The 25,147-nt window shown below is 42.3% G+C and overlaps 1 protein-coding gene across 1 annotated transcript in view; it reads right to left on the reverse strand.

The window, feature by feature from the left end:
* The window catches only part of LOC132436114 (centrosomal protein of 192 kDa), a 119,213-nt gene that overhangs the window by 71,487 nt on the left and 22,579 nt on the right, over nucleotides 1-25,147 (reverse strand). The window contains exons 10-15 of the mRNA XM_069541344.1: nucleotides 15,649-15,819; nucleotides 14,839-14,964; nucleotides 6,705-6,880; nucleotides 4,109-4,158; nucleotides 1,902-2,022; nucleotides 272-420 (exon numbers count right to left, since the gene is read on the reverse strand). Of these exons, the coding sequence (XP_069397445.1) occupies nucleotides 272-420; nucleotides 1,902-2,022; nucleotides 4,109-4,158; nucleotides 6,705-6,880; nucleotides 14,839-14,964; nucleotides 15,649-15,819 (793 nt within the window). The remainder of the gene's footprint in view (nucleotides 1-271; nucleotides 421-1,901; nucleotides 2,023-4,108; nucleotides 4,159-6,704; nucleotides 6,881-14,838; nucleotides 14,965-15,648; nucleotides 15,820-25,147) is intronic.

A 25,147-nucleotide genomic window follows, 5' to 3' on the forward strand; every position in this document is an offset into this window, starting at 1 on the left:
AACACAAAGATGGCAAAAAAAAATGTTCACAACTGGCTAATCTGGACAAGGGTATACAGATGTTCAGTGCACCATTCTTTTAATTTTTCTATAGGTGAGGGAAAGGTAAGCAGTAGCAGGAAAGGACAGGAAAGGTATTTCTCATCAGTTTGTATCTGGGGGAAACAGAATCCAAAGAAAACCAAAAGCTTAAGTTTTATTAATATCTATTGAGTCCAGTAATGATTTTCTAATGTCAAATTTCTGAAAAACCAAAAAGTTTGGAATATACCTGACTAGGATCACTTGCAGGTAACTTAAAATAATTTTCTGAAGATTCCTGTCCTTCTAGGCCTTCATACATCATTCCGGGAATTGCCAGTTGCTCAAAATAAGCCTCCAAATGATCATCATAAAACTCTTCATCATCGATATCATCATCTAATTGGTAAAATGGAGGAGAAAATAGGACAGGCTTTAAAGTAGTGACTGAACTGTAAATAATATATAATCAAAAAGGTTGATAAAACACATGGGTCAATAGTCTACATGATTTTGCCTTAACATTTGACATGAAAAAAACCATTGTAATTTCAGTCTATAAGTCATCATGAGCATTCTAATATAAACTAATATTTAACCTTCATTGAGAAGACAGCACAGAAGCAAGTCCTGGCATACATCAAAAGTTAGAATATAGTAAGTGTGGCAATGGAAAAGGGCAGATTATTCAGAAAGTACTGTGGCAAGTGAGTCAAAAAAGAAAAGATAAGCCTGCCATAGAAGTAAAACCAAATTCCAGGTGAATTAATAATTAATTGTAAAATGAAACCTCAAACAGTATCTGATCTTGAAAATGAAGAAACAAAGAAAGATATAACAAAGCTGAATACTCACAGATATGATAAAAATTTTTTCCACCTCCACTAAAACCAAAAAGTTGCAAATAGACAAATAAAACAATAATGGCAGTGCTTTTCATTGTTCTAACACCCAGCCGGGCAAGGGAGGACAAAATTAGAACACTCAATCACTTATAACGGTATTGTAAGCCTTTTCAAGAGGATAATTTTCCAATCATCTCTGAGAATCTAGCCTACTAAAACAAGGATCTGCATAAATTCAGGTCAACAATTCCTCATCAACAATTCCATAATCTAAAAATACCTAAAAACTAGCAGCAAAACCTGCCCTGATTTTATAGCTTCTATCTATCCCACTTGGCTCACCAGCCTGGCCTTCAAAGCCATGTATAATTTGGTCTCTGCCTATTTTCTGGGTTTATTCCCCAATTCATAGTCCTACAGGTGCTATAAACCTGCCACACAAAAGCACTGGCTATTCTCCAAACATGGTCTATATGCCCCACCTTAGTGTCTTTGCTGAAGCTGTTCCTGCTTTTTGAATGTACTTCTCTTCTGGTATCTACATTAGGGCCTATCACGGGCCTCCTTTTCAAGAAGGAAGAATTGTATCCTCTTTCAATAAAGCCTCACAGATACCTTCCTCAGTCAGAATTAACTTGTCACCCTCCTATGACTCCCACACAACTTGTACCGTTGAGATACACTTCTCACAATCGGAGGTCAACTATGCATCTCTCTTGCCACATGCAGTCCTTTCAGAGAGCAGGGGCTAAATAGTTCACTGTCCCCTAATTTCTTAACACAGTGCTTTATACTTTATACCTTAATGATACTCAACTGAGGGATAAGCATAATCCTATCAGGATTGCTATAGAGAAATAAGTCTAAAATCCCATCACTTAACACAAGTGGCCACTTGAGTGCTCGTAAGTAAGAGGTAAAGGAGAAGGCAGAGAAACAAAAAGGTGCATAATAACTACGGCAACAAAGCAGCAGAGATACGTGGAGTGGCAAGGTCAGGACAAGGAAAACACCAGTTGAGCTTTGTGATGCTACCAGAAGAATCTTCCAAGCTGGCAAGTGACATCAGTTTCTCATTTTCTAGAAAACTAGTATGGCTTAAGTCATTGTTTGGATTCCTCTCTTCAAAATGTTTTCCAGCATCAGGAACAACAACCTATAAGAAATAAAACTGCAATGAGAGCAGCACACTCACTACTGTGAAGACCACAGCACAGGCTGCAGAAAGGCCCATCAATGTGCTCAAGGTCTGTGGTTCACAGTTCAGGCAATGAAGGGCTAGCTGTTTTACACATATTAATAACTTTCTTCCTGCCCCCATGTCACCCCCCTCCCTTGACCCACCCAATGAGACATCCTTAAAGTTCAAGGTTTCACACTGTGTGCACACGCTCAAAGGACCTGGTAATATAGTTCGTGTACTAACACACAAATGAACTGGGGCAGCTCAAGGCCTGGACAGGAGGTGCAGGTAACAGCAAAGCTGGACTCTGCAGCCCACCCTGGGCAGTGGACGTCCCTGCTCCAACTAGGGGCCACAGGCACATGGCAGTTTGCTAGGACACTTCAAGGCCCAGAATAAAATGTGAAGTTCCTCAAGTGTCAATCTTATTTCACCATCATATTAAATATGTATCAAATAATACCATCTCAAGAATTAGACTGCAAAATGCGCACTAACATTTTGGGAAAAAACACGGGCTCTCAACCCATTTACACACTTGTAGAGCACAGTGCTGAGTTATGCACTCAGTTTGGACAATCGCTGCCATGGCTGCCAGGACAGCTCATGCTAAACCCAAGGCCAATGCAGTGGTGGCCCCACTGGTCTAGGTTATCTAGTGTATTTATTTTCCCCCTGCTCTTACTTCTTCACCTTTTGTATCAAGTATCTCATGTGTCTATACTTGTCTTCCTGCTTTCTAGTTTTATGGTCCTTCTCTTTGTTATCAATGATTTCTAATACTTTTAGGAAGTTAATTCTTCAACCATCCTAGGGAAATAAAATTACGTATCACAGAAAAAGTTACGATCTCTCTCTTAGAAACCATTTTTCTCAGTGTTCAAGAAATCAAGCCTTCTGACTGAATTTCAAGTTGACTACACCTGAAGTTCCTCTAAAAAGCATCACTCACATATGTAAGTTACTAGTGGTTACATAGAGGAAGCAAGTGTACAGAGCAGGGGTCAATAAACGTTCTCTGCAAAGGGCCAGACAGTAAACATTTCAGGGTCTGCTAGCCATGCAGTCTCTGTCACAACTTCTCAACTCAGCTGTTGTGGCACAAAAGCAGCCATAAACAATAAAGAAACAAATGGACACGGCTACTTTCCGATAAAACTTCACAAAAACAGGCAGCAGGTTGGATGTGGGCAATGAGCTAGAGTGTGCCAACCCCTGGCACACAGAAACAACTCTTACTTTAGACCTCTTTTAATCATTTTACAAAATAATGTTAAAAATTCTTACGAAAGTAAAATAAAATAAAAATTGCATTTCCTTTTTTTAAGTTTAAAAGTATCAATACTTGGTTCATACTTTATAAACAACTCTCATGAGACGGTTTATGTTGAACACAAACTGCTTATCTGCTCAGTGCCTGTCCTCTGAGGAGCCCTTCTCTTTTCACTTCATGTGGTCCGGGGGGTGGGGTGTGGGTGGTTTCAGTCACATCCCTCTATCTATGCACATATATGCACTGATGCACACGCATGCACACACACACAGAAGTGGACGTAGGGTCCAGCCTCATAAATCAGAGTTTTATCCCAACCCATCCGTTGGCACAGTGATTTACAGAGGGGAGGATGGACCCAAGTGAGCGCATTAGAATTGTGCTTTTTTTTTTTTTCATGTTCTTGTTTTTTTGATCACAACACTTGGGTTGCCTACAAATGAATTCAGCTTCCCTATCATTCAACAGATTATCAAGTGCCAGCTATGTGCTGGACACTCAGGATGCAACACACGAAACAAAGAGAAACCCTCACTCCACGGAACCAACATTCCAGAGGAGTCGGCGTGGAGTGAAGCAGAGCAGAGGTGCAGACAGCCCTGGAGACACAGGAAGCCCCAGACCAGCCCTACTGTCAGCTTCCCGGTTACTCATAACAGTAAGGTGGATTTCTCCTATTTACAAATAGAAGACTTCTAGGTAATATTAATACTACTTCATTCATATTTGTGAAGTAGGTACTTTCACTCTCCTAATACTAGAAATTGATAATATATAAAAGATTACCTTGTTCTCCTTATTCATCCAGGATCGTGAACAAAAATCAATAGGCGAGTCTGTTAAAGTAAACAAAAACAAAAACTAAGACCAAATTATTAATATTTTATCAACTAAATACCCAATAACACTCAAAAATAGCAAATTAATGAACTATATACATTTTTTCCCTTTTAATAGAATAGAGCACTTTTAAATGATGGTATAGGAGCCCATCACTGGTCAGTTAAATTAAAAACCTGTTAGGGTGGGGAAGCTTAAAAAATTATACATATGCCAAAAACACCTGAATATGAATCTGACAAGGCTTTAAAGCTAACTTCTGCTTTACAGAGGATGTGGGGAAGAGAGAAGAAAAATGACACCATGAGTGATCAAACAGACAATGCCAAACAGCAGGACAGCTCCAGAATGACAGACCTAAGAGACACCACGACAGATGGAGCAAAATACAATGGAACCCTCCTTGGACCCCAATCCAAGCAAACCAACCAAGATAATTAGTAAACTGAATATGGGCCAGAGTACTATATGATAATAACAGAATTGTTGGTTAACAGTATTAACATCACTATGGTTATGTAGGAAAATGCCCGTATTTTTACGGGCAAATGCCCATATTTGCAAGCTAAAATATGTAGGAATAAAATGATGTCTGGAATTTTTTAATATCAGGAAAAAAGGTAATAGAAAAACAGAAGAGATTAAGCAAGTGTGACAAATCTTATACTAACTGAAACTGTGAGAGAGGTATATGGGGAAGTTTTTTTTTAACTGATATAAAACTTACATACCATAAAATCACCCTTTTAAAGTATACAATTCAGTGGGTTTTAGTATATTTACAAAGCTGTTCAACCATTATCACTAATCCCACAATATTTTCATCATACCAGAAAGAAATCCTGTACCCATAAACAGTTACTCCCCATTCTCCCTGCCCCCCAGGCCCTAGCACCACTAATCTACTTTGTCTCAGTGGACTTGCCTGTTCTGTACCTACAGATTCACCTTCAGATAAATGGATAAATGGATTCACCTTCAGATAAATGTGGCTTTCTGAGTCTGTCTTCTTTCACTCAGCATGCTTTCAAGGGTCATCCTATTACAACAGGTATCAGTACTTCACTCCTTTTTATGGCTGAACAACACTCCACTGTATGGACATACTGCATTTTATTTATCCATATATCAGCTGATGGCGATCTGAGTTGTCTCCACTTTCTGGCTACTCTGACTAATGCTGCTATGAACATTCATGTACACAAGTTTTAGTGTTGACACACGTTTTCATTTCTCTTAGGTGTATGCCTAGGACTTGCTGAGTCATAGGGTAATGCTACGTTTAATGTTTTGAGGAACCGTCAAACTATCTTCCACAGCAGCAGCACCATTTTACATCCCGACGAGCAATGGATGAGCGTCACGGTTTCCAACCAATACTTGCTATTTCCCATCTCCTTGATTCTAGTAATTCCAGTGGGTGTGAATTGATCTCTCCTGGTTTTGAATTTCCCTGATGATTACAGCTGTTGGGCATCTTCTCATGTGTCTATTGGCCATCTGTACAACTTCTTTATAGAAATGTCTACTGAACAGCCTCTGCCATTTACAGTACTGGGTTATTTGTCTTTTTATTGAGCTATAACACTTCTGTACATATTCTGGATGCTGCTCCCTGATCATATACATATGATTTGCAAACATATTCTCCCATCTTTGGGTTGTCTTTTCACTGTCTCAAAAGTGTCTTTTGAAGCACAGAAGTTTTCAATTTTGAATAAGCCCAATTTGTCTTACTTTCTTTCATTTCTTGTGTGAGGAGTTAATCTAGTCTACTTTCATACATATACATTTTTCATCAAGAGAAATACAAACATCCCGTAAAAATTTTAACTTAGAAACAAAAATGACTGCTGACAAGAATACAAAGTAATTGGTAGGGGAAATATGACAGGTGTATTAGAAACAGCCTCCTTGTCTTGAACATGAAGTGTGCTGTGACCATCAGACAGCATGGTTTCCACAGGAAAGGAGATTTCAGCTTAATCAGTATGGATAATTAAGAGATTGATTAAGAGATCCTTTCCTATAAAAGTATTATAAACATGGTATTAATAGGTAAGTGCCAAACCAAAGCATTTTCAGTTTATAGTATCATAGTTTAAGATAAACACTGGTCCAAAGACCAAAAGATAAGAAAGGAGATTAAAACTGTACGATATCACTTATATGTGGAATCTAAAAAATACAACAAACTAATGAATATAACAAAAAAGAAGCAGACTCACAAAGAGAAAAAAACTAGTGGTTACCGGTGGGGAGAGAGGAAGGGGAGGGGCATTACAGGAGTAGGGGATTAAGAGGAACAAACTATTAGGTATAAAATAAGCTACAAAAATATATTGTACAACATGGGGAATATAGCCAATATTTATAATATTTTATAATAAATGGAGTATAACCTTTAAAAATTGTGAATCACCATACTACACACCTGTAACTTCTGTAATTTTGTACATCAACTATACTTCAATTATAAAAAGATTTTTAAAAAGGAAATTAAAATATATACAATAAGGAATGATTTCTAATAGTTTAGTACCTCGCTCCTGCTCCAGTGGTGAAATCCCATCAGAAGGATCTTGGCTCTGAAAAGGTTTTGCAGCTCTAACATGCTCCTCTTCCGTTCTTCCTCTATCACTTTGAAAAGCTGACTCTTTGAGGACAGCACCTGACAAATGTCGACCTTCTGTCTGATTCTTTTTCTTAGAGATAGAACTTTTAAATTAGGAAACAGAATAATAATGAAATATTAGTTATCTTAGGTGTATCTATAAAATATCCTTTAATCAGTTATTTCTTAAAAAGAAAAAATGGATAGAGTGAAAAGAAACATTTCTGGGACCAGCCAGGCGTCCTGCGAACAATACCATCATTTTGGGTCCAGTGATGTACATCTACCGAAGTCAAATATATTGCTACTCTGCCTCTCAAGTGATAAGAGGCAGAGTTTTCTTCTTTCCCAAGTAAGTATCTGTGAATCTACCACATCTAGAGAAAACCTCGGCTTTTCAAAAAACAAGACAGACTTAAAGGATACTACTGTATATTTGCCAAATAGCTACTGCTCGGAACTACAAACGCTTTGAAGCTGTACTTTAGCCCGTGCCACTGTTCTATCATCATCTTCCATTTGCCTCTGTTGTTTCTATGGATGGAAAGGTTCTTCCTTAAAGGCAACTTTCCACCCAACCTACTGCAAAAGCTCTTGAGTCTGTCCCCGCTCACCACAGCCATTTCACCAGCAGATGGAACTTCAGGAAAAAGCTGCAAAATGCAACAAATTCATCATGTGACAAACCCAGGGCCAGACTTCAATCTGGCCAGGATGAATTAAATGAAAATGGCTCTTACACAGACTCCAAGTCCTAACCCTCTGCCCCTGAGGCAAACTCTAACTTTCCTCCCAGTTTCTCCACCTCTTTATTGCGGCTGTAATACACAGAGAGTCAATCACTTAATCCAAAGGTGCATATGCAGGCAGGTATAGGAAAGCTTCACCCCAATCAAACAGAAGTAAGTAAAACAGAGGGCAGAGGGGACTTCCCTGGTGGCGCAGTGGTTAAGAATCCGCCTGCCAATGCAGGGGACACAGGTTCAAGCCCAGGCCCAGGAAGATGCCACATGCCGCACAATAACTAAGCCCGTGTGCCACAACTACTGAGCCTGTGCTCTAGAGTGCGTGAGCCACAACTACTGAATCCATGTGCCACAACTACTGAGCCTGTGCTATAGCACCTGCGAGCCACAACTACTGAGCCCGTGCGCCTACAGCCCATGCTCCGCAATAAGAAAAGCCACTGCAATGAGAAGCCCGCGCACCGCAATGAAGAGTAGCCCCTGCTCGCCACAACTAGAGGAAGCCCGCGCAAAGCAACTGAAGACCCAACGCATCCAAAAATAAAATAAATAAATTAATTTTTTTAAAAAAACAAAAGACAAAAGCCAGGGGCGGGTGGAAAGGCTATAAATGGATACAAAGTCACGTGGTAGAGGAAACAGAAAAAGAGGTGTGGTGGGGTGGTACACAGCAAAGGAAACGACAGGATGAAAAGGCAGCCTACTGAATGGGAGAAGATATCTGTCAGTCATATACCTAATAAGGGACTAACTTCCAAAATATACAAAGAACTCATACAACTCAATAGCAAAAACACAAACAACCTGATTAAAAAATGGGCTAAAGACCTGAATAGACATTTTTCCAAAGACATGGAGCTGGCCAACAGGTACATGAAAAGATGCTCAACACTGCTAATCACCAGGGAAATGCAAATCAAAACCACAATGACGGACTACCCTGGTGGCACAATGGTTAAGAATCTGCCTGCCAATGCAGGGGACACGAGTTCGAGCCCTGGTCTGGGAAGATCCCACATGCTGCAGAGCAACTAAGCCTGTGAGCCACAACTACTGAGCCTGCACTCTAGAGCCCGTGCTCTGCAACAAGAGAAGTCACCAAAATAAGAAGCCCGCGCGCCACAACGAAGAGTAGCCCCCGCTCGCCGCAACTAGAGAAAAAGCCCGTGCACAGCAAAGAAGACCCGACGCAGCCAATAGATAAATAATTAAAAATAAATAAATAAAACCACAATGAGTATCACCTCACACCTGTCAGAATGGCTATCATCAAAAAGACAACAAACAGCAAGTGTTGATGAGGATGTGGAGAAAAGGGAACCCTCCTACACTGTTGTGGGAATGTAAATTGGTGCAGCCGCTATAGAAAACAGCAAGAAGGTTCCTCAAAAAATTAAAAATAGAACTACTATATGATACAGCAATTCCACTCCTGGGTATTTATCCAAAAATGAAAACACTAACTGGAAAAGATACATGCACCTCTATGTTCACTGGAGCACTATTTACAATTGCCAAGATATGGAAGCAACCTAAGTGCCCATCAACAGATGAACAAGGAAAATGTAGTGTGTGTGTGTGTGTGTGTGTGTGTGTGTGTGTGTGTGTACACACACACAATGGAATAGCACTTGGCCATAAAAAAAATGAAATCTTGTCATTCACAACAGATGAATCTAGAGGGTATTAAGCTTAGTGAAGTAAGTCAGACAGAGAAAGATAGATACTGTACGATCTTGTTTATAAGTGGAATCTAAAAACACACAAACAAAAAAACCAAGCTCATAGATACAGAGAGCAAACTGGTGGTTCCCAGAGGCAGGGGTGGGGGGAGAAATGGGTAAAGGGGGAAAAAAGGTATAAACTTCCAGTTATAAAATAAGTCCTGAAGGATGTAATGTACAGCATGGTGACTGTAGTTAATACTGTATTGTACATTTGAAAGTTGCTAAGAGAGTAGATCTTAAAAGCTCTCCTCACAAGAAAAAAAATTTTTTTGTAACTCCATAAGGTGACATGTTAACGAGACATATGGTGGTGACATTTCCCAAATGTATACCAACATCAAATTAAGCTGTACACCTAAAACTAATATAATGTTACATGTCAATTATATCGCAAATAAATAAATAAAATGAGAATATGAGGAAACAAAAAGACAATAAAGGTCTCTATGTAACATATTTTTAAGAAAAGGGGTGGTGGTAGGGGAAGCAAGATGGTAAAATGAAATAAAGAAGTCAGGACATTTAGTTAATTTTCATATCTTAAACCTCCCCCTGCCACTCCCCACCCCTCGAAAGACATGTAGTGTGACCATTAAAACTTTAGGACAACAGAGACAGTTGAGGGCACTCTAAATTAACCACCACCATCACTCCCCCTCAAAACTCGACTTCCTCAAACCTACAGCTATCATTGTTTTTACTGGCCCATCAACATTTTTCAAATTAAATCTTAAGCAAAAGTCTTTCAGGCAACCATCCCAGACAGCCCTCCACTTCTGCTCCCCAACCCACCCACGTACATCAGCAGTGCCAACACGACCCTGTGCACCCAGGAAGAAGGCTCTTCTCCAGATTAAGGCCTAAGAAACGCCTGTGCAGAGTAGAGTGGCCAAGAACACCACACTGAACACCTGGCACTTACCAAAGACCCCAACCTGCCCGCCAGGCTGTGTGCTCCCCACCTCTGATCTCTGTTCCTCCACTCCTCTCCTCTCCTCTCCTCTCCCCTCCTCTCCTCCACCTACCGGCCCCTTGAGAACCCACCTTCCCAAGTGGTCATCATGCTTACAGTCTTGCTTCCCAGCAGTCTATTCTTCACTGGTAGCCAGAGGGGGCTAATCATATCAGAGTTGAGATGGAACCCTTGGTGGGTTTCCCACCTCACCCGGAGTCAGAAGCTTTGCCCACCCCATGCTCCTTCCTGCTCATGGACACACCAAGGATGCTCTCACTCAGTGCCCTCCCGCTGCTGCACCCTCCTCCTCCTGAGGCCAACTGGGCTGACTATCTCCTTCAAGTCTCTGCTCTGAACTCACACCTCCTCAAGGAGACTCACAATGAAAACACCTTTCATCCCTCCTAACTTCCCTCCTTATCATGTTCTGTTTTTTCCTATCACTTTTTCTCTTCTAATATACTGTAAAACTGGTGTATTTTGGTGTCTTTTTGTGTAATGTCTGTTTTGTCCACTGCTATTTCCCAAGCCCTTGGAGAGGTAGCTGGCACACAGCAGGCACTCAGTCAAAAACACATGTTGACTGAAATTGAAACTGTGATTAACAATCTTCTAACAAACAAAAGCCTAGGACCAGATGGCTCCACAGGCGAATTCTATCAAACTTTTAGAGAAAAGCTAACACCTATGCTTCCCAAACTCTTCCAAAATACAGCAAAGGGAGGAACACTCCCAAACTCATTATACGAGGCCACCATCACCCTGATACCAAAACCAGATGAAGATCTCACAAAAAAGAAAACTACAGGCCAGTATCGCTGATGAACATAGATGCAAAAGTCCTGAACAAAATACTAGCAAACAGAATCCAACAGCACATTAAAAGGATCATACACCATGATCAAGTGGGGTTTATCCCAGGAATGCAAGGATTCTTCAATATATGCAAGTCAATCAATGTGATACACCATATTAACAAATTGAAGGATAAAAACCATATGATGATCTCAACAGATCAGGAAAGAGCTTTTGACAAAATTCAATACCCATTTATGATAAAAACTTTCCAGAAATTAGGCATAGAGGGAACCTACCTCAACATAATAAGGGTCATATATGACAAACCCACAGCCAACATCATTCTCAATGGTGAAAAACTAAAACCATTTCCTCTAAGATCAGGAACAAGACAAGGTTGCCACTCTCACCACTGTAATTCAACATAGTTTTGGAAGTTTTAGCCACAGCAATCAGAGAAGAAAAAGAAAAACAAGGAATACAAATTGGAAAAGAAGAAGTAAAACTGTCACTGCAGATGACGTAATACTATACACAAAGAACCCTACAGATGCTACCAGAAAACTACTAATCAATTAATTTGGTAGAGTAGCAGGATGCAAAATTAATGCACAGAAATCTCCTGCATTCTTACACACTAATGATGAAAAATCTGAAAGTGAAATTAAGGAAACACTCCCATTTACCATTGCAACAAAAAGAATAAAACACCTAGGAATAAACCTACCTAAGGAGACAAAAGACCTGTATGCAGAAAACTAAAAGACACTGATGAAAGAAATTAAAGATGATACAAACAGATGGAGAGTTATACTATGTCCTTGGATTGGAAGAATCAACATTGTGAAAATGACTATACTACCCAAAACAATCTACAGATTCAATGCAATCCCTATCAAACCATCAATGGCATTTTTCACAGAACTAGAACAAAAAATTGCACAATTTGCATGGAAACACAAAGACCCCGAATAGCCAAAACAATCTTGAGAAAGAAAAACAGAACTGGAGGAATCAGGCTCCCGGACTTCAGACTATACTACAAAGCTACAGTAATCAAGACAGTATGGTACTGGCACAAAAACAGAAATAAAGATCAATGGAACAGGACAGAAAGCCCAGAGATAAACCCACGCACCTATGGTCACCTTATCTTTGATAAAGGAGGCAAGAATAGACAATGGAGAAAAGACAGCCCCCTCAATAAGTGGTGCTGGGAAAACTGGACAGCTACATGTAAAAGAATGAAATTAGAACACTCCCTAACACCATACACAAAAATAAACTCCAAATGGATTAAAGATCTAAAGCAAAGGAGACCATAAGCAAGACAAAAAGACAGCCCTCAGAATGGGAGAAAATATTGGCAAATGAAGCAACTGACAAAAGGTTAATCTCCAAAATATACATGCAGCTCAATATCAAAAAAAACCAACAACCCAATCCAAAAATGGACAGAAGACCTAAACAGACATTTCTCCAATGAAGATATACAGATTGCCAACAAACACATGAAAGGATGCTCAACATCACTAATCATTAGACAAATGCAAATCAAAACTACAATGAGGTATTACCTCACACCAGTCAAAATGGCCATAATCAAAAAATCTACAAACAATAAATGCTGGAGAGGGTGTGAACCCTCTTGCACTGTTGGTGGGAATGTAAATTGATACAGCCATTATGAAGAACAGTATGGAGGTTCCTTAAAAAACTAAAAATAAAACTACCATATGACCCAGAAATCCCATTACTGGGCATATACCCTGAGAAAACCATAATTCAAAAAGAGTCATGTACCACAACGTTCACTGCAGCTCTATCTACAATAGCCAGGACATGGAAGCAACCTAAGTGTCCATCGACAGACGAATGGATAAAGAAGATGTGGCACATATACACAATGGAATATTACTCAGCCATAAAAAGAAACAAAACTGAGTTACTTGTAGTGAGGTGGATGGACCTAGAGTCTGTCATACAGAGTGAAGTAAGTCAGAAAGAGAAAAACAAATACCGTATGCTAACACATATATACGGAATCTAAAAAAAAAAAAAAGGTTCTAATGAACCTAGGGGCAGGACAGGAATAAAGACACAGATGTAGAGACTGGACTTGAGGACATGGGGAGAGGGAAGGGTAAGCTGGGACGAAGTGAGAGAGTAGCACTGACATATATACACTACCAAATGTAAAATAGATAGCTAGTAGGAAGCAGCTGCATGGCTCAAGGAGATCAGCTTGGTACTTCACGACCACCTAGAGGGGTGGGATAAGAGGGTGGGAGGAAGATGCAAGAGGGAGGGGATATGGGGATATACATATGCATATAGCTGATTCATTTTGTTATACAGCAGAAACTAACACAACACTGTAAAGCAATTATACTCCAATAAAGATGTTAAAAATAAATAAAACGAAAACAAAAAACACACATTGAGAAAATGAATACACAGAGTTAACAACTTTAACATACAGAAAGTGCTTATATCTAAACGTCATCAAGAGGTAATTCACAACAAAAATATAAGTAATGAATAAACATTAAATTATGTTCGATCCCATAAATCCTCGATTATGAATTCAAACAGAATACTTTAAGACTGCCTGTAATACCGCCATCGAGACATAACCACCATTTACATTTTGGTGTAAAGCCTTCCAGACTTTCTTCTATTCACTTAGGCATGTGTATAAATTCTTTTACTTCTAAAATTGAGGATCAGGGGCTTCCCTGGTGGCATAGTGGTTAAGAATCTGCCTGTTAATGCAAGAGACATGGGTTTGAGCCCTGGTTGGGGAAGATCCCACATGCTGCAGAGCAACTAAGTCCGTGTGCCACAACTACTGAGGCTGTGCTTTAGAGCCCGCGAACCAAACCACAACTACTGAAGTCCGTGCACCTAGAGCCCATGCTCCGCAACAAGAGAAGCCACCACAATGAGAAGCCCATGCACCACAAAGAAGAGTAGCCCCCACTCGCTGAAACTAAAGAAAGCCCAGCAACAAGGACCCAATGAAGGAAGGAGGGAGAGAGGGAGGGAGGGAGGGAGGGAAGGAGGAAGAAAGGAAGAAAGAAAGAAAAGGAAGAAATTAATTAATTAATTAATTAAAAATTGAGGATACAAAATAACACCACCAAATGTCAGGGAGGGCTCAGAGAAGCAGGCATTCTCATGCACATCTTCTAACGGGAATGCAAACTGGTACAAACCTTCCAAAGAGCAATGTGGTAATCCGCAGTGGTGTTTAAAATTAAATATTCTTAACTCAGCTATTTTGATCCTAGGATTTTATCTGAATAAAATAACCTACTAGATGCAAAATGTATGTATAAATAAGGAAGTTCACTAAATTTATAATAGTAAAATTCCAATCATCTAAGTGCCTAACATGGTGCAGCCATTAACATTATGATACATACCTACATTAATTGTAATGGAAAGATGACACAATCATTAATATTTAAAAGTTATAAACAGTATGTACAGTTTAATCCTATTATTGTTAAAAAATTAATACATATGTACATGTGCATAGAAAATAGTCTAGCAGACTAAATAAAAAGATAATCAATGTCTTACTGGGATGACAGGGCTTTGTTGTCTGCCTTATAATTGCTTGTATTTTATAATTTTTTCAATGAGCATGTATTACTCTTGGAATCAGAAAAAGATTTTGAAAGACTAAAACTGTTTGCGATTAATATCATACAAAGAAAACTGTTAAAATTCTTATAAACGATCAGAGACACAATCACGTGTTCTTTTTCCACAAGACTACGTGAGACTCGCTCTTAACACAGTGAAAGCAAGATGAAGTAAGAACTCACTCATCATCCGGGAAGACAAGCTGTAACCTCTCTCTTGGTTCAGCTTCACTCTGGCTACTGGGAGACGACTCTGATGGAATTGAAAACTTCCCTTCCACTAAATAAGACGCCTGGACATCAGAATTCCTACACACAAAAATTTTGTTTTAATTGTTAATAACTAAATTATACACATTTAAAATTCACCATGACATAGGACTGTATGACTGTAAAACCAACCACCAGGGGGTAAAAACAAATAGGGTCCCCAATGTTCAAAACCATCACCTTATGTGCAAAGCACTGAAAACCTGTGCAGCAGCAGAATGTGTGTATTAAACAAGAGAGTTGTGGAAATCTTAAAGCCAAAAGTTTTTAAAGAGTTAATCCAACCCCTTCATTCCAAAGGTAAAGATGGTGCTCCATACAGAATGTTTAGGTTAGGAGGACGGGAAAGTGGTTAGATATTCAGGCATAGGTAAACTTTACAAGTTACACAAGATGAGTGAACTATACACATCACATTTGGGGGTGTAGCTCAAATCACCAGCCACCAGGAGTCTGAACTAATAAAAGCCAATATACCACGGACAGAAAGACCATTGGTAAGCCAAAAGGTCACTGGCGTTCAATCCCAAACCTACCCACCCACCACTGATAAGCGACTGAACAGGAAAGAGATGGTTTTATCTTCTATGCTGATTTTATATAAATGGTCATCTGCCTCAGATAAAGCTAAAGCTCAAGCTTGGCTGAAAAATTTCACAGAAGTATCAGTATATAGTAGGCTTTAAGAATCTAAAAAAAATCATCTGTTCAAACAATTCTTACCTGTTATCAGTGCTGGATCTATTTCTAGCAAGCGTTGAAACAGCAACAGGCAAGCCAAGATTGGAAGAAAGAGTGACATTTTCCAAAATCTCACTATTACCACCAAGTAATGAATTGGTTAAAAAGCTTGGAAATGACTCATCAGCTATACCTCGAAAATCTTCCATCTCACTGCAACAATAAAAGTATTCTTATAAATCATATATTACCATAAAACTTTTTCAAACGATTAAGAGTACAAGTCCCATAAATCTTAGAAAATTGATAAAATCCTTTTTTTGGAACAGCTCTAAGAGGGGATACTATAGCTGAGAATATAAACATCAAACTATCTTCTTATAATTAACATAATAATGAAACAACAGCTTAATTTACTCTTGGATTCTGAATTTATCGAATAAAGAATCGAAGAAGGCACAACACTAATGGCATATACAGACAATTTCTGGACGTCATACAAGCTGGGCACACATTCTAACAGGGAATAGAATAAATAGAACTAGCAAAATCTAGTCCCTGATTTCAAAGATTAAGGATGAGTAAATGGTTTAAAAAGTGAATCTAGGGACTTCCCTGATGGCGCAGTTGTTAAGAATCCGGCTGTCAATGCATGGGACATGAGTTCAATCTCTGGCCGGGGAAGATCCCACATGCCTTGAAGCAACTAAGCCCACATGCCACAACTACTGAGCCCGAGTGCTGCAACTACTGAGCCCATGCTACACAACAAGAGAAGCCACTGCAATGAGAAGCCCTGCACCACAACGAAGAGTAGCCCCTGCTCGCCGAAACTAGAGAAAGCCTGCACGCAGCAACGAAAACCTGACGCAGCCAAAAAATTCAACAAACAAATAAATAAAGTGAGTCTACAGCATTCCCTGGTGGTCCAGTGGTTAGGACTCGGTGCTTTCACTGCCAAGGGCCCGGGTTCAATCCCTGGCCAGGGAACTAAGATCTCACAAGCTGTGTGGTGCAGCCAACACCACCAAAAAAAAAGTGAGTCTGTTCAAAGAAAAAATTTAAGTTACATAAAGTATATTTGGGGACTTCACTGGTGGCACAGTAGTTAAGAATCCGCCTGCCAACACAGGGGACAAGGGTTCAATCCTGGTCTGGGAAGATCCCACATGCCGTGGAGCAACTAAGCCCATGTACCACAACTACTGAGCCTGCATGCCACAACTACTAAACCCCACGCACCTAGAGCCAGTGCTCCACAAGGAGACAAGCCACCACGATGAAGAGTAGCCCCCGCCTGCGCAACTAGAGAAAGCCCACACGTAGCAAAGAAGACCCAACGCAGCCAAAAATAAATAAATAAAGATAAAAAGAAGGTATATTTGGCATATGGACAAGGCAAAAATGGTAAAAGTGGAGCACAAAGGCTAAGTCTGGAAAACACTGGCACAGTCTGTACTACTAATAGAGAACCTACAGTGCATGCTGGCCACTCATTCAATGGACCCTGATCTCAGAACTCAGGACACATTACTCAATTTTAAAAATATTTCAGAGTGCTTATCATGTAAGGGCTGTGTGGAATTCAGTGAAGAAAATAATTAAATCAGGAAAGACTCAAGAAATGAGAGGATATTGGCCCTATACCTTGAAGAATGAGCAGGACATTTCAGGCAAAGTATGAGATAAGAGGGCTTTTAAAGGTGACAAATAAACATAAGCAATGGTGGAAAATTAAAATTTATTGCATACCTACTACCTTAACTCACTTATCCTCATTTTACAAAAGAAGAAACAAACTCAGAGACTAAACTAGCTAAACTGACCCAAGTTTGTGCAATTAGTAAGATTCGCGCCCAGGTATGACTCCAAACTCTGCTCTAAGTGCTGAGGGTGTGGTGGCCATAGCAGGTGCTCCACCATATTCGGGCAACGGGTGAGTAAAAACACAGAGCCAGATCCTACAAGCCTTAAATGGTGTATTAGGAAGTCTGGCCTGATCCCATCAGCTGAAAGCAGAAGAAGGGAGAGGGCTTAGTGCCTGGACAGATATTCTAAGAGCTGCCACTACTGATGAGACAGACAACAACGCAGGACTGTGCTGGGGTCAGTGGCAAATCACTGACGTGTGAGTTTAGACATTATGAGCTAATTTACTCTACAAAGTAGGAAAAGCCTTAAGACCACTAGAAACCTACTAAACTTACCTGATCACAGATGAAGGATCCACACTTCTGGTAGAAGCCAAGCCCTCCCATTCCAACACCCACCTCGCCTCCTCGACACTGCTGCATCTCTCGGGGCAGTCCTCCCCATGAGCACAAGAAGCCTTCCTTGACCTCAGCCCTGCAAACCCCCCACAGCTACCGCCACCTATATCCGCACTACCTCTACCACCCAGACCTCCAATACGAGTCACTACCGGCCACCCAGCTCCACCCCTCATCCAAGCCCACTCCCAGCTGGCTTCCGTCCCACCGCCCCACCAAGGGCTTGTCAACATCACCACTGATCTCCCTGTTGCCAAACCCATAACCCCACGGTCAATTTTCAGTCCTCCTTGTCTTGGACCTAACAGAATCGAATTCATACTCCTCCCTCACAGAAGTACTTTCTTCACCTGGTTTCCAAAGCACCGCTGTCGGCTCTTCCTCCTCCTTCTCTCCTGGACCTCCACACAGCGAGGGCTCCAGGGCTGGCTCCTGGGTCTCCTCCATCTACCCAGCCTCTCTGGATGAGTGCCCTCAGTTTGAAAGTTTTAAATCCCATATGAAACTTGTATTCCAGCCTGGGTCTCTCCCCTGAACCTCAGATGTTCAACTACCTACCTGACATTTTCACTTAGGTATCTAACAAGCACCTAAAACATCAATCTTGATTCCACCTCACTGCAACCCCCTCAAGAAAAGCCTGCTCTTCAATCTTCCCCACAGACAAAACGACAAGTCCATTCTCTAGTTGCTCAGATCAAACCATCAGTGTGCAATCCCTCAGCAAATCCCAATGGCTACACCACAACCATATAACCAGAACCTGCCATTTCTCACGACTCCTGGTTGCTACCGCCATGGTCAAGACACACCCTCTCCGACCGGGACCCTCCCTGCAAGACCCTCTATCTTCCTCCCCAGACTACCCTCCACACACTCAGGTTACCCAGTCAAACACGCCAAACACTCACTGCTTAGCTCAGAACACTCCACTGGCTTCCCATCGCACTGAGAAAGTCAGTCTTGCTGGCAACGGGGGACTGAGTAACTCTGACCTGGGACCTCCTGCTCCTCTCCTTTGCGCCTTCCACCCCAGCCACTCTGACCTTGCTGCCGTCCCTGGAACCCACGGAGGCTCCTGTGCCTTCAATTCTTTCAGGTCTTTGTGTAAATGTCCACTTTCCCACCAGCGTGTACAGTCAGGCTCAGCATGCCAATCTCCTTGCCCTGCTTCCTTTTTTCTGTAGTGCTATATAGTTCACCAGTTTTACTATATTCCCCACACCACGTTAGAATTTAAGTGCCATGAGGGCAGGGACTTGACCTGTTTTACCAGTGAATCTAGAGCAGTGCCTTGCACAGAGTAGACCCTCAATAAATTTGCTGAATGAATGAAGATTTTCAAACTGGGTCAAACCCAGCAAACTTATCACCAGCTATCACGTAAGCACCATCCTCTCAGACCACAGCCCAGTGTTTTCCTCTCTTTGACATGTCTAACTATCTACATTTCCTCTTCTCGATTTCTACAAACACTTTCAAACTCTCTCACACCAGGACACAGGCGGTGGAAAACCTATACCCACCCTTCCTTTGCACCCCTGCACCACCTTCTCACCTCCTTTTCACAGCCAAGCATCTCACCTGACAGCCTCCCCTTCCATGTTAGAGACACCCAGGATCCTGACCTCAGCTCCATCACGCAGTGCACATCTTATACAGACAAATCTCAAACTCAAATGCCTTCAGGAACACGCACCGTCAGACAACAGGAAAATACAGACTCCACCTGAACCCATCTAAACACAGTAAAAACACTGTTGCCAATCAAAACACATCTAGTGGAGTCTATTCCTAAAGGCAAAACAGGCCTTGTCTAAAACAATCCCTGAGTCATTCTACATCTTTCTGACTCTACTACCATCCTACCCTACTGAAAAACCTCCTAACCAGTCTTCACAGTCCAATTCTTGCCACTCTACAATTAATTCTCCACATGGCAATCAAAGGGATCGTAAACCATAAGCCAAGTACCATACTCTTCCTGAAAACTTCAGTGAGCCACCTCATCTGCACACCCCAGCCTCACTCACCACATAACGGCTTTTCTGTTCCTATAATACTGAAGCCCATCCCCACCTCGGGGCCTAGAATACTATTCTAGATGTCTGTACAGCTAGCTCCTTCCTGACATTCACCTCAATTCAAAGCTCACCTTCTAAGAGAGTTGATCCCTTATCGTGAAGTCAAATGTACCCTAGAGTCCATGGTCATTTTTATTTCTGCCAGCACTGATCACTGTCTGTTTTTGTATTTGTCTGTCTTCTTCCACTAAAAAGATTTCTCCCTAAGAGCAGAAACTTTGCCTATCTTTCCATCAATCTTTAAACTCCTGCACAGGGGACTTCCCTGGTGGTCCAGTGGCTAAGACTCTGCACTCTAAATGCAGGAGGCCCGGGTTTGATCCCTGGTCAGGGAACTAGATCCCGCATGCTGCAACTATGACCCGGTGAAGCTAAATATATAAATAAATAAATATTTTTAAAAAATGAAATAGGGCTTCCCCGGTGGTGCAGTGGTTGAGAATCTGCCTGCCAATGCAGGGGACACAGGTTCGAGCCCTGGTCTGGGGAGATCCCACATGCCGCGGAACAACTAGGCCCGTAAGCCACAACTACTAAGCCGGCGTATCTGGAGCTTGTGCTCCGCAACAAGAGAGGCTGCGATAGTGAGAGGCCCGTGCACCGCGATGAAGAGTGGCCCCTGCTTGCCACAACTAGAGAAAGCCCACGCATAGAAATGAAGACCCAACACAGCAAAAACAATAAATTAATAAAAAATAAAATAAAATAAAATAAATTCCTACACAAGTCTTCCAAGTAGCCTCCCCACATCTAGTCTTGTAGTTACTAAGTTACTCATTCACTTAAAAATATATAATACCACATCAAAATGTATACCATCTCTTTAAGGGTTATCTCCACTTAGAAAGAATCACATCTAAGAAAATCCAGATATCAAGCAAAGATCATTCATGCAACAATCATTATCAAAAACAAATGGTGAAAGACACTCTGCCTGGCTGTGTGAAGCAACAATAAGTAAGGTGGCTCCCCTCAGAAAGCTGACAATCCCTACCCACTATGATACAGTACTAAGTGCAGGAATAGAGCTTTGCTGTGGGTGCAACAGTAACACAATCCAGGGGAAGATTCCTCCAGATGTAATCTACCGCCCAGTCTCTCTTTTCCAGAAAGAACTACACTTGTTCTAAGCCATCTATGGACATGCCACATTCCTAAAGTTTTCCTAGAAGGGAAGATGCCCTAACTTCCATCCCTATTGCATTACCCAGCCCTCCTCCTCATCTAAAATGAGGACAATACAATATTATCTTTCCTTTTACTGCACTTGAACTAAGCAGCCAGCTTTGGGATTCCTCTTGGTATGTCCTTAAAGCAGTAACTTCAAAACATCCTGCTCGAGTTTACTGATATTTAATTGCTTTAATTTCATGCCTGGATACATAAAATATCATCTGCTGTAGTTGTCGACTGGAAGCCTACGTGCACAACTGAACACACTTAAAAGTATGAGCTGTGGGAAAAAGCCAAAGTCAAACTTCCCCAACGTTCTAAGATACGCTTTACCATTAGGTAGGCATCTAGCATAACAGTTTTCAAAGCTTACCGTAAACTGCCCTAAAAACTGGAATCCGGAGAAAAAGTTGACCTTGGAGCAGTAAAAACTCCAGTCGAATGACCTCAAAATGATAACAGCGAGTGAAAACACTGTCATGAAAACAGCTGTCCTCCAGGCGACGGCCTCGAAAGGGACCTCATGCTTCAGCGAACAAAGTCTGCCGTCGGGAAAAAACAAAAGCAAAGCGACCTCAAACACTGTCACCTTTCCCGTTTTTCCGTGAAACGACCCGCAAGAGGCCGGGAGCCACGGTGACGCGGCCGCATCCGCCGGTCAGCAGCGCGTCACCCCCGCCTGGCCCGGCCCGCGAGCGGGGAGCGCCGCGTTGGGGAGACAGGGACCAGGACCCGGACAAAAGACCCGAGTCCCGGAGGCCCCGCTCTCACGGCAGCCCGACTCGCCCGCCCCGCCCCCCGGCGACCCCTCACCGAGCCCGCGACGCCGGCCGCGAGCGCCCAGCCGGCAGAAAGTCCGCGAAAGAGAGGTCCGGCGTCCAGCGCCTCTGCCAGTGCGCGTGCGCGCGTCCCCAAAAGGCGGCCGGCCGTACGGTGCGCCCCTGGGGTTTACGTCGGTTCGCCACACGGACCGAGGGGCGGGGACTCCAAGCCAGCTTTGGATTGGACGGCGCGAAGGGACGAGCCCGCTGATTGGACGAGGGCGGGCATCCCGGATTTGAAGCGGGAAGCCGCGCCCGGCCCGGAGGCGCCGCGCCTGGCGCCTCGCCCACTGGAGGACGCCACGCCTCTCTTACCTGGTGCTGCAGAGCAGCGGCACTCGCCTAGAGCACAGAGAACTACTTCGGGTGGACCAGGCATCTGACACACCCCGAGTTCGGAAGTGTTGGCACTGTCCCTACGGGAGCGGATGCTGACGTGTGGTCACCTGCCGCACGTTTACACTGACAGTGCTGCGGTTAGGAAGTCATCCCCGGGGTCCGCGCTACACCAAGTCGCCCATGGGGCGCAGTAAGGTTGGTTCCGGGTGAAGAGGGGCGAGGAGATGAGACGGTACGTCCCTAATTATCTTCCTCTATTTCCCGTTCTCCTTAGGCCACGAGTCCCATCACCAACGCCTGCTCACCACGAGGTCCTAACTACTGCTTTACTGAAACCACACCTTTCACTTTTCTTGATCTCAGAATTTCTTCCCTACAGTTCCTCTTTAACAAAGTTAACTCTTTAACTGCATCCATAGAATAGCTGTTGAATGTTGACGATGCACACTTGGGACTTCAGCAGTCCCTACTCCTCATTTTAGCCTGGTAGGAAAAGACATCTGCTTATCACAACTTTCTACCTCCTCCAAAATATTGCTCAACAATCATTCCTGGATGCCCTCTTCACTCTCTTCCTTTCTGCCTTTGGAAACTCTGCATCTCTCTGCAAAAAATAAAACACCCTGGCTTCCCTGGTGGCTCAGTGGTTAAGACTCTGCCTGCCAATGCAGCGGACAAGGGTTCGAGCCCTGGTCCAGGAAGATCCCACATGCCGCGGAGCAACTATGCCCATGCGCCACAACTATTGAGCCTGCGCTCTAGAGCCCACGAGCCACAACTACTGAAGCCCGCGCGCCTAGAGCCCGTGCTCTGCAACGAGAAGCCACCGCAATGAGAAGCCTGCACACCGCAACGAAGAGTAGCCTATGCTCTCTGCAACTAGAGAAAAGCCCACGCGTAGCAACAAAGACCCAATGCAGCCAAAAATAAATAAATAAAACAAATAAATTTTTTTAAAAATGAATAAGACACGCACCCTTCCTTGATTCCATTTTATCACACAAAGACCACTCTGTCTCTCCTATCCTTAACTGCCTCCTTTCACACCTCATTGTCACTCATTCTGTTTCTGGCTTGGCCCTGAGTACTACTTCCACACTTGTTTTAGTTTATCAGGACTGGCCTCCCATCAAACTCAGTGATGTCTCCGCAGTTATCTTGACATCTCTTCTTGAAACCTTCCAGCCTTGGCATTTAACCACGCCTGTTCTACCTGTGTCCAAACTCAATGAACACAGATTAAATGGCGAAAATCTCAATATTTTCTGAATCTTGAAAAACAAATCAAATCCTTAGCTCTAGAGCTGAAAGGATGCTATTTGAGTGTAATGAGCAACGCTCTGCCTACACCATGGCCACACGCTGGCAGTGAACTGCTGGAATGTGTCCACTGTTCCAGACTGTCACTCACCCTGAATCCCTTGAACCCAACTCACTGTCCTTCCTTCATAAAGATCAAGTGACTGGAGGTCTCCCCATGGCACCCAGCAACCTGACAGTGACAGGGATCTACACTCCAAAGTATTTGCAGGAAAAGAGCCTTCACTGAGATGCCAGACTGCCCAAATCTCAATGCTCTCACTTCCTAACTGTGCAGCCTCGCACAAAGAGCTTAAACCTGCAGGTGTCCTCATCTGTAAAACGGGGATAATCAGAGCACTTGCCTCAGAGTTTGCTGTGAGGATGAAGTCAGTTAACTTGCATCTAGCAGAGCACTGGCACGTGGAGGCACTCAGCAACATTAGCTATTATCTGACCAACTGAAAAGAAAGAAGTAGTGAATTCCAAATCTCCAATTCCAAGAAGAGCTTGAAGTGGCCCCATGGCCAAGGGTACCTTCCGGGGAATTAGAAGAGACACCCGTCCAGTTAGGAAAGACGGACGTCTCACATGGCTTCCCTTTACCAACTGCTCTGAGTGGTAACACCTCAACCTCCAATATCCAGCACCTTCTACAGTGTGACCACAAGGTATGCGTCCAGGTTAATCTCCCACTAGCTCCCCAAATGAACCTTGTTCTTTCATTGGACTAAAACTTAATCCTCTGCCTGCACACGCCCTGTTCTCTTCTACATTTGGGCCATCACCCTGGACTCCGCCCTCTTCCACTTTAAGTACTCCAACATGTCACAATCCCACATCCCTTCCAAATCCTGCTGACATATAAATCACTTTCTTTAATGCCTCCTGTACCGTTCAACCTTTTTTATGAAGCTGAATCCTCACTACCCTTTGTAAATTCTGTAAATGCCTTCTCCCACTAGAATGAATGTGTGCCGACTACCTTTCTGTTTTTTTTTTACATATCCCAAAGTGTTTAGCACAGTATCTTGCATATAGAAGATGCCCAATGTTCACTAAATGGGAGGGCCTGTCTCAATTCATTACCCCATCCTACCCCACGTACCTTGATAATGATTGAAATCTAAAAGACCTGAATTCTTAATTCTGAGCTAGATCCAGACTTAAAGTGAGACCTCTTGCTTTGAAACTCGACTAGTCTACCGGTCTAAAACAAGTCCTTTAACAGAAGGAAGACCTTGCCTTAAATTAAAATACAATATACTTTATAAGCTCTTTATCCTTTGCATGTTAAGAAGCTCTAGGGGTTTGACAGGAAAGTGTCTATTGATAGGAGAGTGTCTTTGAAAATTAGATTATAAGTTATAATATATATTTATAACGACTATACCATCTGTGTGATCAGCTGATAGACACACGAAACGCTGTTCAAATAGCAGTTCAAATGTCAAGTAGACATTTGTTGATTCTAGATGTTAGTCTGCATACTAACTTTCTACCTTCTAAATAAATGCCATGATCATCCCCTAATTTCTGATTGTTTGGATCTTTT

The sequence above is a fragment of the Delphinus delphis genome, chromosome 13, assembly GCF_949987515.2.
Source record: "Delphinus delphis chromosome 13, mDelDel1.2, whole genome shotgun sequence".
Classification (NCBI taxonomy): Eukaryota; Metazoa; Chordata; class Mammalia; order Artiodactyla; family Delphinidae; genus Delphinus; species Delphinus delphis.